This window comes from Schistocerca nitens, chromosome 10 (assembly GCF_023898315.1).
Source record: "Schistocerca nitens isolate TAMUIC-IGC-003100 chromosome 10, iqSchNite1.1, whole genome shotgun sequence".
Classification (NCBI taxonomy): domain Eukaryota; kingdom Metazoa; phylum Arthropoda; class Insecta; order Orthoptera; family Acrididae; genus Schistocerca; species Schistocerca nitens.
Window position 1 is genome coordinate 48122509 of NC_064623.1, and position 12899 is coordinate 48135407.

General features: G+C 43.3%; 1 protein-coding gene across 1 annotated transcript in view; it reads right to left on the minus strand.

Moving 5' to 3' along the window:
* Positions 1 to 12899, minus strand: part of LOC126209848 (amyloid-beta-like protein) — a 132158-nt gene that overhangs the window by 54042 nt on the left and 65217 nt on the right. The window contains exons 3-4 of the mRNA XM_049938976.1: positions 11077 to 11294; positions 6162 to 6310 (exon numbers count right to left, since the gene is read on the minus strand). Of these exons, the coding sequence (XP_049794933.1) occupies positions 6162 to 6310; positions 11077 to 11294 (367 nt within the window). The remainder of the gene's footprint in view (positions 1 to 6161; positions 6311 to 11076; positions 11295 to 12899) is intronic.

Here is a 12899-nt window from a genome sequence, read left to right on the forward strand (position 1 = left end):
AAAGTCGGTTGGTAGACGTCGAATGACGTTCTGAACGAGAGCCATCTTAACTTCCGTCCGGTACATTTTGAACCGTGTGAACAATTCGTAACACCGAGTACGTCTTAAGCACTCATTACCATAGGTTTTCTGCATCATTTGGCATGTCTCTGTAAAGGTTTTCATGAGTTTCACGCAAAATGTAATGCAGATGCGTTGCTTCTCTAACTCTTGACATCCCGAAATTCATAAACTGTGCGACACAACGTTCTAATCAATACAGCACTGAGCAACATCTAACAGACATACAACAATGAAATTTCCGGCAGTTACACATTAGAGGCGTGTGCAGGGATGCCAATCGCACTTCGTTCTAACACACCACTGACGCGAAATTACGAATGTTCCGGAATTTTTTCAACAGACCTCGTATACTACTGAATATACCTGCAAAATTATATCATTGCATCAAACGCATTTCAGGAGCTGCGACGTTATAAACATTGAGATGTGTAATAAGTAGGTTTCCTTAAAACGGAGCAAAAAATTACCGAACCTACACTCATTCAGTCTTCTTTTGACTTTCTCACACACTATTGGTGAATAATCGTAACGTAATTAAATCTATATAGTTAGGGTTCTGCGTCTTCAACCATTTAGGTTTTCATGCTTATCGTCAAAAAAATGTTTCTTTGCTATCGTTTTGGCCTGCTATGGACCACGAAGATTTTTATCTCTCCCCTGATTGTGTTTTCCTCTTTTGCCAGTAGATTTTCATTTTGGCTGACTGTGATTCTTTTCTCTGTTTTGACCATTTGCAGGACGTGGAACTGCCATAGTAAGCGAAATAAGGTTTTTAGTAATTCTGACTTTTTCTCTGAAAACTTCTCGATCCTGAATGTCATCAAATGAAATTTCAGCTTCCTGTAAATCCTTTTTAACTTGGCTTGCCCATTTTGAATACGATTTTGTTTTTGAAATTGACGAATGTATGCGATGAGTAAGTCTTTGCGGGTTCATTCTTTCCAGATGACCAAAAAACATCAATCTCCGCTTCCTCATGCTGGTAACAATGTCTTCTGCATGTTCGTATAATTCACAGTTGTGTCTTCGGCGGAATTCACCGTTTTCATTGATAGGGCCAAGGATTTTCCTCAAAATTTTCCAGTCTTATTTCAAGTTTTCGATGTGGTCCTTTCTTCGTCATGTTTAAACATTCTGATGCATACAAAGCTGACGGTCTAATTACGCTGTTATAATGACAACGTTTTAGGTTTAAAGACAGGCTTTTGATTTTGTATAAGTCTTTGCACAGATGAAAAGCACTTCTAGTTTAGAACACCTACTTTCTGAACCAACAGGTGTAATTATTTCTCCGAAATATTTAAGTGTCTTCGACTGCTTGATTTTCTCTCGTTGTATTTCAGTATGAGGAGGAGCGTGTTTGATGTTTGTGACGAATTCAGTTTTGTTAAATGCTATGTTTAGACCAGTCTTAGCAGCAATTGATTGTAGGCTGGACACTTGAACGTTAGCTTCGTCAATATTATTTGCAATGAGTGTCGATACTTCGCCTCTGAACTTGATCTTTGACAGTGTGTTATTTAGTGGCGCTTATCAGATTGTTTTCTTATCTAGACCAAATTCAGCAAGGGTGTTCTTTATTGTTTACTGAATTGTGACGTAATTAGACGTCTGAAGCTTTTTTTATTCTTTAAAGAATCGGGGATGGGGTAGGATCATTGGTTTGTACCAACTGGGACAATATTTCGTACAGAAGTCAGTGGATGACACGTAGCCACACATTTGCAGTTAGCTCGCAAAGGCCTCATTTTCTGCTCCATGTTTACCGTAACATTTTTGTTTCTACGAAGTATTATCGTGTACTTTCTCGCCCCTGCCAGTGATCCGTACTAATCGTGAAACACGTTGTATAAAAATGTTGCAGTTGGCACGTCTCTAGCCGCTTTGTGTCCTATCATAGTGCTGCCACGGGATACTCGCGCAGCGCGACGTGTGGAAAGGCTGAGGAAATCCAGCGGTGAGGTCACATCCAGGAGCGACAACAGCTGCAGGAAACAGCATTCACGTTGTTTGTACGTCAAACAACTCGTGACTGCGGTTCACGGGAAGCGGTTGCTAACGGAAAGGACGTAAACTGCACAGGTACCGGTAACGCAGCAAGTGACGAACTATTGGGCATTCCGGCTGCGCAGGCTTCTGTCCGAGGTCGAATGAGTCATCTACAACATCTTTTCCATTTTTCAATGGAGAGTGAGCGCCAGTCGAAACAAGTCATTAGTGTTCATCTAGTGTTTGTTTAAAATGGACTGACTCAGACACGTCGACAGCAAGGTCACTGAAGTTATTCTATTTTCGGATGCTCGGAGGTTGAAATCTCATGAAATTTGCCGTAAATTTAAATTACGAGGGTCATTTCAAAAGTCCTGCACAGTGCCCATGCGCGACCGTTTCTGTGATGTGATCAAATTGAAAATCATTTAAGTTGTGTGTGAGACTTTAGACGTGTCGGTCGTATATGTGTTTGCTGGTTCGCGTAGCTGTGTCGTGAGTAATTCAATTTTAAAATGGAAGATCAAACCGAGTCAAGTCGGATTACACGCGCCGACCAGCGTTCCTACATTCAAAGTCGAATCCTTACGTGGAAAGAAGCCAAAGAAAAAATTTCCGTTGGTGAAGGCCTACACATTCTACAGGGTTATTACAAATGATTGAAGCGATTTCACAGCTCTACAATAACTTTATTATTTGAGATATTTCCACAATGCTTTGCACACACATACAAAAACTCAAAAAGTTTTTTTAGGCATTCACAAATGTTCGATATGTGCCCCTTTAGTGATACGGCAGACATCAAGCCGATAATCAAGTTCCTTCCACACTCGGCGCAGCATGTCCCCATCAATGAGTTCGAAAGCATCGTTGATGCGAGCTCGCAGTTCTGGCACGTTTCTTGGTAGAGGAGGTTTAAACACTGAATCTTTCACATAACCCCACAGAAAGAAATCGCATGGGGTTAAGTCGGGAGAGCGTGGAGGCCATGACATGAATTGCTGATCATGATCTCCACCACGACCGATCCATCGGTTTTCCAATCTCCTGTTTAAGAAATGCCGAACATCATGATGAAAGTGCGGTGGAGCACCATCCTGTTGAAAGATGAAGTCCGCGCTGTCGGTCTCCAGTTGTGGCATGAGCCAATTTTCCAGCATGTCCAGATACACGTGTCCTGTAACGTTTTTTTCGCAGAAGAAAAAGGGGCCGTAAACTTTAAACCGTGAGACTGCACAAAACACGTTAACTTTTGGTGAATTGCGAATTTGCTGCACGAATGCGTGAGGATTCTCTACCGCCCAGATTCGCACATTGTGTCTGTTCACTTCACCATTAAGAAAAAATGTTGCTTCATCACTGAAAACAAGTTTCGCACTGAACGCATCCTCTTCCGTGAGCTGTTGCAACCGCGCCGAAAATTCAAAGCGTTTGACTTTGTCATCGGGTGTCAGGGCTTGTAGCAATTGTAAGCGGTAAGGCTTCTGCTTTAGCCTTTTCCGTAAGATTTTCCAAACCGTCGGCTGTGGTACGTTTAGCTCCCTGCTTGCTTTATTCGTCGACTTCCGCGGGCTACGCGTGAAACTTGCCCGCACGCGTTCAACCGTTTCTTCGCTCACTGCAGGCCGACCCGTTGATTTCCCCTCACAGAGGCATCCAGAAGCTTTAAACTGCGCATACCATCGCCGAATGGAGTTAGCAGTTGGTGGATCTTTGTTGAACTTCGTCCTGAAGTGTCGTTGCACTGTTATGACTGACTGATGTGAGTGCATTTCAAGCACGACATACGCTTTCTCGGCTCCTGTCGCCATTTTGTCTCACTGCGCTCTCGAATGCTCTGGCGGCAGAAACCTGAAGTGCGGCTTCAGCCGAACAAAACTCTATGAGTTTTTCTACGTATCTGTAGTGTGTCGTGACCATATGTCAATGAATGGAGCTACAGTGAATTTATGAAATCGCTTCAATCATTTGTAATAGCACTGTATTTTGCTAATAATGGCTTCTCAATATGGCTTAAGAGTTCACCACGTTGTTGTATGTCTTACTGTCACCATCGCCCAAGTATTTGGTGTACCGTACGCCTCTTGTTTCTACGGAGCGATGAAATATTTGTTGTACTCCATGAACTTCCACACCACCACTTGATCCACTACAATTAGCCACACAGTTGTGTTTTTATGTTCATTGACTTTACAACATTTGCAGTACTTCGACATTATCTCCACATCTAACACTTTTCCGGTGTCTACACTCGTGGCAGTCACTACTCCATTCAGAGAAGTATGTCCTCTTTTCTGCCAACTTCCATCAACTGCAACTGCAGTATCCGAACATCCATCATTTTCTTCCACTGCCTCCCTAGCAGCCAGTTTCATGCTTTCCTCACTGACCTCACATACAGCTTTATCTAATATTGCAGTCAGTTTTTCAAATTTATTTGGTGGTTGATGTAAGTTCATCACTGAACAAAATGTTCTCCCTGCAGCCATGCCCTTGCCAATGGATCGTAAGGCATACGCTGATCTAGTATTGATTTCATCGGGGCCACTTGCATCTGGTTTTGAAGAACTCATAAATGAAACCACAGCTGAGCATTTAGTGCAAATTAAATCCAAAGCAATTGCTAGGCCTTTTCTCCCACTGGCACGCTCACAAATTGTCACACTCTGTAACTCACCACACTGTCTACATTGCACAAATATAGAAATTACATCTGATAATATTCTCAAATTTACAATAATGTTACTGCACCCCTTGTCACTTACAGTAAATTCGGTGTAACTCTCTTGAAATGTTGAGAGCTTATTTGATGATGCACTTGTTGAAGAATTGCAATTAGAAAAATCGTTGCCAGGCGACATAACCTCTTGTACAGAAAGCTTTCTAAACTTGTTTCCTCTAAATTGTCGTTTCTTGAAAATGCCTTTACGTTTCGTCATCTTCAATAAACACAACAAAACACACGTAAACAAGCACTGCAGAAGTAAGTATAACAATTAATCGCAATCACACTTGAACAAAATTAACCGCGTGTTTGAAAGCGTGTTGTTTACAAACAGCAGAAACAAAAGAATTCCGACCGTTGCAGTCCAAGAATAGCCAACACACTCGGGAGTAAAAAAAATCCCTAAAGTGCAATGTAGGGGATATAACTATGTAAAATATATGCAGGAAAGTGGGTGACAGAAAAGTGGGCATGGCACATGAATACACGTGGTAGGAGAGCGCTCTTTAAATGCTCGAAAAAAAATTTTTTTCAGCAAAATCCTTTACAGAGTACTTAATAAAAACCGTAATCTATCGAAATATGATGAAAAGCGAAAATCGATTTTTTCCGACCTGAACCAGGGTGTGGTTCCCTTAATGGCGTAATCGTTAAAGTATACATTAACCTACGTACTGCATTGGTCAAATAAATGAAGGAATTTATTATACACTTTAAGGTAGCGGATTGCCAGCTTCTCTGGAAATGCTTCTACTTTACATTCCTGCTCCACAAGCCGTGGCTTTTTTTTTTCCATTTTCGAATGATATAGGAAAAATTACTGTCGATTCACAGACCTCTAACACCGCCCAATCCAAGGGCTTTTATCTGCGGCTTCTTAACTTGTTTCAAGTCTCGCAGTGTTGGTTGGAGTGAAAAATGTCGAGATGCACCGTAGTTCCGAGGGCACGTTAAGCCATAGGTCCCCCTATAACTTCCTGGGTATAACTCAGCTCAATGGTTGGAGGAAGGCAATGGCATACCACCTCCAACAGGATCACGCCCAGCAAAACACTGCGGTATACCAGTCAGCCTTCGAGTTGCTGACAGCTTTTTATCCTTCTCCTCTCTCTCTCTCTCTCTCTCTCTCTCTCTCTCTCTCTCTCTCTCTCTCTCTCACCTCTTCCCCCTTATCTCACTCACGGCTTTCATTGCACCAAGTACAAATTCTGTCCAAATCATCCTAAGTCCCTATAAGGGATTGCGAAAAACTGGCGCAACGTGGTAGGAGAACCCCTGGTGACCACGCCTCCTTGGAAGCCACTGGACCATTGGTCACACATGCGACATGGGAGGGGAGTCCCCAGAACTCTCAAGACCTGACGGGGGAATCCCCAGTACTCACGCGCTGCTCGCATCCTGCTCCTTGTCCACAGCACCCTCATCTTCCTCGTCATCATCATCGTAGTCATCACCGGCGCCCTCCTCCGTCTCGTCCTCTTCGTCTGTCACGGCGTCGTCCTGTTCCTGTTGCTCCTGATCCTGTTCCTGGTCCTGAAACAAAAGCACTTGCGTTAACTATCAGCCTTGTCTGGCATTCACCTAATCCGAGATAGCGAGGAAAATGAACGCTCACAGATAAAAAGTGCTGCTCTAATACATGAGTGTAATTGGATTACTTGCGAGGGAAATACAGAAGCGTCCGATTCCACCCGTCTACTTTGACCCATGACGTCACAAATATGGCGGAAACGACCATACACTACGACTCCAATATGGCGCCTATGACGTAAACATGACCACAAACACGAAAATACATTGAAACACCAACACACACACGTTCACAAAAAACCTAATGAAACTAACGAGACATGCGTGGGAAACTGGAGGTTTTTGGGTGGGGACAAAGTAAATATAAAAAAATTTAGACACACACTACCATACAATACCAAACAACACAAAACGACGAAAAAAAACCGACAACACAAAACTCCACAAATTCCACTAAACTCCATATCCTCTGGAATCGGACACTTCCCTTGACACATATAGCCCAACAGCAGCTCCCGAACTCACAAATTGGTATCGAAAACATCCCTTGACCTATATAGCGCAACATCAGCTCCCGATCCCACGAATAACACTTCCCTTGACCTATACAGCTCAACAGCAGCTCCAGATCCCACAAATTTGAACTGACCTATAAAACTCAACAGCAACTCCCGATACCGGAACACCCACAACCACACACTGGAATCCAACACTTCCCTTGACCTATATAGGTCAACAGAAACTACAGATACCAAATCTTAAAACCCAAAACTACAAACACGTCCACAACCATCACTACCTCAAAAAATACAACAAAACAACAAAATTGACCCCGGGTTCCCGGATTCGACTCCTGGCGGGGTCAGAGATTTTCTCTGCCTCGTGATGACTGGGTGTTGTATGATGTCCTTAGGTTAGTTAGGTTTAAGTAGTTCTAAGTTCTAGGGGACTGATGACCTTAGATGTTGTCCCATACTGCTCAGAGACATTTGAACAAAATTGACCTGTAATCCTTATGACATCTCCACATACAGCCGTCCCTTGTCCGAGACGCCGGAACTTTAGTAAGCCTCATTTCTTCACGACGTACTGAACACTTCACGACTTCATCCAAAAATCCGTTTAGTTGAAGAAATTTTATTGGAGACAACGCACTGTCCCCCATCATCGCCGACAACCGAAAACTGTTGACATAGTCAGTCATGTCCATACCTACTAAAGACATAAAAAAAGCAATTTACCAAAATTCACACACGACGAACAGTAAAAAACTACAATAACGTCGAAATAACAAAACTAAAATGTAACATAAACAATTCACCTTACTTTTCGCCTTAGACTCCTTTGAGAGATATTCAGTTGGTCCAGAAATCCTCCAGTTTTTTCGTCCCATCGGGGAAATAGGTTCTGTCAAACTCTGCAAAATACTCGTTGACTGCAACCATCACTTACTCATTTGATAATTTTTTTCCCAGCAAGCCAAAGCTTCAAATTAGGGAACAGGAAGCAGTGACTTGCGGCTAAATCTCGTTAATAGGGTAATGAGGAACCAGTTCAAAGCTCAATTCCGGTAGTTTCTCCATTGTAATCGGTTGTGTGTGGGATGGTGCACTTTCCTGGAGAAAGAGCATATTTTTGCGTGCCAGCCTTCACTTATCTTCAGCCAACGCAAGTTTAAAACGATTCGAAAATGAAGCATAACAGAGTCCAGTTATGCTTCTGTCTTTCTCCAAGTAATCTATGAAGATTATTGCTTGGGAATCCCAAAAAACAACGGCCATCATCTTACCAGCTGACAAACTGGTCTTCACCTTCTTCGGTGCATTTTTACCAGCCTTTGTCCATTGTTCTGACTGCCGTTTTGTCTCTGGTGTGTAATGATGGATCCAGGCTTCATCAGCTGTCACAAGCCGGCGCAAAACGTCTTGCGGATTGCGATCAGACGTAGCAGGGATTGTGTTGAAACGTTGTGCCGAATGTGCTTTTGGTCGACAGTGAGCAGTCGCGGCATCCACGTCGCACACAGCTCATTCATAGACAATTCTCCGTGCAGGATATTATGCACTCCCTCACTTGAGATGCATACAGTCTCAGCAACCTCGCAAATTGTTATTCGGTGGCCTTGCATTACTCATGACGGATTTTGTCAATGGTTTCCTTTGTGATGACCTCAATTGGACACCCAGAACGCGCTTCGTCTTCAGTGATTGTCCCACCACGTTTAAATTAATTATTCCAGAAATAAAGGGTCTTCAATGATGGTGCAGAGACTGCATGAACTTCATCCAATTCTGTTTTTATTTTTACAGAGTCCAACCCTTCAAATTAAAATGTTTGATAACAGCACGAAACTTTGTCTTCATTTCCAGTCGCAGTCGACACACTGAGCAATTCAGGTGGCTGTCAACAATGAACTGTACTTCTTTGAATTTTTTTTATGATTCTTGGAATAATCAAGCTTACCAACGATGAAGGCGCAATAAAGAAGTTTCATTATTTTAAGAAATTTACCAGACTTATCAAACCACCCTCGTAAGAAGGAGACAAAGGGAAAAGTGGTGCCATATTATATGGGTAAAACAGCAGGCTTGGTGTACCCTCAGATATGCACGTAGAAAGCAAAACTGCATAAGCAAGAAGGAGAATTGAAAAACCACTCCTAAACACGAACAAAACACAAGGATGCAAAGTATGCATCACTTTTTGCAAACGTTCGCCCCCAGTAGCTGAGTGGTCAGCGTGACAGAATGTCAATCCTAAGGGTCGTGGTTCGATTCCCGGCTGGGTCGGAGATTTTCTCCGCTCAGGGACTGAGTGTTGTGTTGTCCTAATCATCATTATTTCATCCCCATCGACGCGCAAGTCATCGAAGTGGCGTCAAATCGAAAGACTTGCACCTGGCGAACGGTCTACCCGACAGAAGGCCCTAGTCACACGACATTTACATTTTTATTTATCAAACAATTTTCCTATATGGAGGTTTGGATTTTTATCTGCATCACTTGCGAAAAGTCTGATGATCAGTAACACCAGAATTGGATAATAGAAGATGGAGGAGGCGCAGAAATTGGAAGTAAATGAGAAAGAAGATGAGAATCAGGAGAAGAAGAAGGTGAAAGTAATGAAAATACAGTGAAACATGAGATAAATAAAGAGGAGAAAGCAGTATGAGAACTACGTATGGGAGGAAGAGAATGAAGAGCAAAAAAATTGGTCAAGTGCAAGTACGACTCACGTACTGAGTGTTCCGTTACAAACTTAATTATGTATGTAGGCAGTTCACCCGTACTGGGATTTGAGGATCTCGACGATTTTTGCCTGTTATAGACATTGATACTAGCAAGATATTGGTCCCAGGGATTCCTAAACTTCCGAAAGCGTTTTAATTTCAAGTTTAAAGTCAGATAACAAATGACAAAAGAAATATTTTTTCTGTGATATAATTACATATTAACAATTTTCTGCTTCTTATCCTTTACTTGCACTGCGAATTCTTCCCTCCTACTAGCTTTAAAGATTCTACCTCAAGGGGAAGCACCCTACAGATTTTGATGAGTGAGTTTCCGAGTATCAAAACACGTGACATAGATGGCCTCACCATTTGATTCCATTGACTTACAAACTTCACTTTTTTACGTAGCCAAGGAACCACTGACCATAATACGTGACATAAATTTCAACTTGATATGTCTACCCATTCAGGAGTAAAAAGGGTTTTGGACAGTTAGGCAGACTGATATCAAAATGATCCTATAAGTGTTCCATTTTTATGGATTCCAGTATGGAGTCCTAAAAAGTAACAGAATAAAATGGAAAGGTAAAGGAGGAGGAGGAGGAGGAGGAGGACGCACCATACAAGCGGATGTGTGAAGGGGAAGGTAAAAAAAATTATAAGAGAAAAAGTGCACAGATGTGAGGAATATTAGAAGTAACTGAGGAGAAGAAAAGACAGTAGCAAAAGAAAAGCGGTAGGTAGGTGAAGATGTGCAAAGGAAAGATGGAGGAAGAAGAAAGAACAATGCAGCAAGGAAATTTGAGGAGGAAGCAGAAGAAGAGATTGAGAATGAAGAGAGAATAGTATGAAGTGAAGAGGCTGGTGATGAGAAGAAAGCTGTAAGAGTAGAGGAGGAGGAGGAGAGAACGTGTTTAAGGAAGAAAAAGTGGTACAAAATTAAGAGGATGAACATTAGGAGGAAGAGATATACTGTATATGTACAAGGAAGGCTTAGCAGCATTAAATTAAGTGGGTGGTGTGATGAAGATGTAAGGGTGGAGGAGGCTGAGAGGTGAAAGAGATGGTAAAGGAAGAGCAAGAAGTACAAGACTGAGAGGAGGAATACATAAGATTAGAGTGGAGAAGAGGAGATTATGAAGGAAGAGGAAGTATTTCATAATTAGAAGGATAGGGATGATGAGAAACAACAGTAGAAGAGAGGAGAGGCGAAGGAGATGGAGAAGGAAGGTAAAGTATTACGAAATTACGAGTATGGGGATGAGAAGAAAGCTGTAAGAGGAGGAGACAGAGATGTAGATTTAAGAGAAAGTAGCATTACATTAGGAGTGTTCGGATGAGGTGAGAAGTTCTAAGAACAGTGAAGAAGTTACGAGAAGTACGAGGACGAAAAAGTATTGTGAAATGAGGAGGATGGAGATGAGGAGATTAGTCATAAGAGTAAAGAAGGGACACGGAGAAGGATGAGAAAGTAGTATGGAGTAAAGAGTACGGTGATGAGGAGGGATGTGTTAGAGTCGAAAGCTCGAGCACTGACCGCATCTTCGTCCTCGTCATCCTCGCTGAGTTCGTCCTCGGGCAGCTCGTCCTCCTCCTCCTCGTCGTCGTCCTCGTCGTCGTCTTCCTCTGGCAGCTGTGGCGGCTGCTGCTGGACCATCTGCTGCTGCTGCGCCGCCTCCAGGATCTTCTGCTCTTTGCCCTTCAGCGCTGCCGCCGCAACAGCCAGCTCCAGTGGCTTCTTCATCTTGCCGTTATCTGCAAACGAAACACCGGTACGTCACGCGACGGTACCAACAGAGGGCACTGCTATGTTTGAACAGCCATTTCCATCAAGCACATTGGAAATATGTTATTGCTATGGCATGCTCAAAATATGTGTATGTACACTACTGGCCATTAAAATTGCTACACCACGAAAATTAACCGACAGGAAGAAGATCCTGTGATATGCAAATGATTAGCTTTTCAGAGCATTCACACACGGTTGGCGCCGGTGGCGACACCTACAACGTGCTGACATGAGGGAAGATTCCAACGGATTTCTCATACACAAATAGCAGTTGACCGGCGTTGCCTGGTGGAACGTTGTTGTGATGTCTCGTGTAAGGAGGAGAAATGAGTACCATCACGTATTGTAGCCTATCGCGATTGCGGTTTATCGTATCGCGACATTGCTGCTCGCGTTGGTCGAGATCCAATGACTGTTAGCAGAATATGGAATCGGTGGGTTCAGGAGGGTAATACGGAACCCCGTGCTGGATCCCAACGGCCTCGTATCACTAGCAGCCGACGTGACAGGCATCTTATCCGCTTGCCTGTAACGGATCGAGCAGCCACGTCTCGATCCCTGAGTCAACAGATGGGGACGTTTGCAAGACAACAACCATCTGCACTAACAGTTCGACGACGTTTGAATAAGCACGGACTATCAGGTCGGAGACTGTGGCTGCGGTTACCCTTGACGCTGCATCACAGACAGGAGGCCCTGCGATGATGTACTCAACGACGAACCTCGGTGCACGAATGGCAAAACGTCATTTTTTCGAATGAATCCGGGTTCTGTTTACAGCATCATGATGGTCGCATCCGTGTTTGGCGACATCGCGGTGAACGCACATTGGAAGCGTGTATTCGTCATCGCCATACTGGCGTATCACCCGGCGTGATGGTATGGGGTGCCATTCGTTACTCGTCTCGGTCACCTCTTGTTCGCAATGACGGCACTTTGAACAGTGGACGTTATATTTCAGATGTATTACGACCCGTGGCTCTACCCTTCAGTCGATCCCTGCGAAACCCCACATTTCAGCAGGATAATGCACGACCGCATGTTGCAGGTCCAGAACGGGCTTTTCTGGATACAGAAAATGTTCGACTGCTGCACTGGCTAGCATATTCTCCAGATCTCTCACCAACTGAAAACGTCTGGTCAATGGTGGCCGAGCAACTGGCTCGTCACAATACGCCAGTCACTACTCTTGAAGAACTGTGGTATCGTGTTGAAGCTGCATGGGCAGCTGTACCTGTACACGCCATCCAAGCTCTGTTTGACTCCATGCCCAGGCGTATCAAGGCCGTTATTTCGGCCAGAGGTAGTTGTTCTGGGTACTGATTTCTCAGGATCTATGGACCCAAATGTTATCACATGTCAGTTATAGTATAATATATTTGTCCAATGAATACCAGTTTATCATCTGCATTTAATCTTGGTGTAGCAATTTTAATGGCGAGTAGTATAATATAGCTACCAGAGCTAGAAAACTTCTGCCTACTATTCGCTATTCGGAACCGCTGTCCCAATTTGTCGTTTCGCTGGTATGTGTCTGATACAATCAAAATACTATAACGAGCCGTGATTTC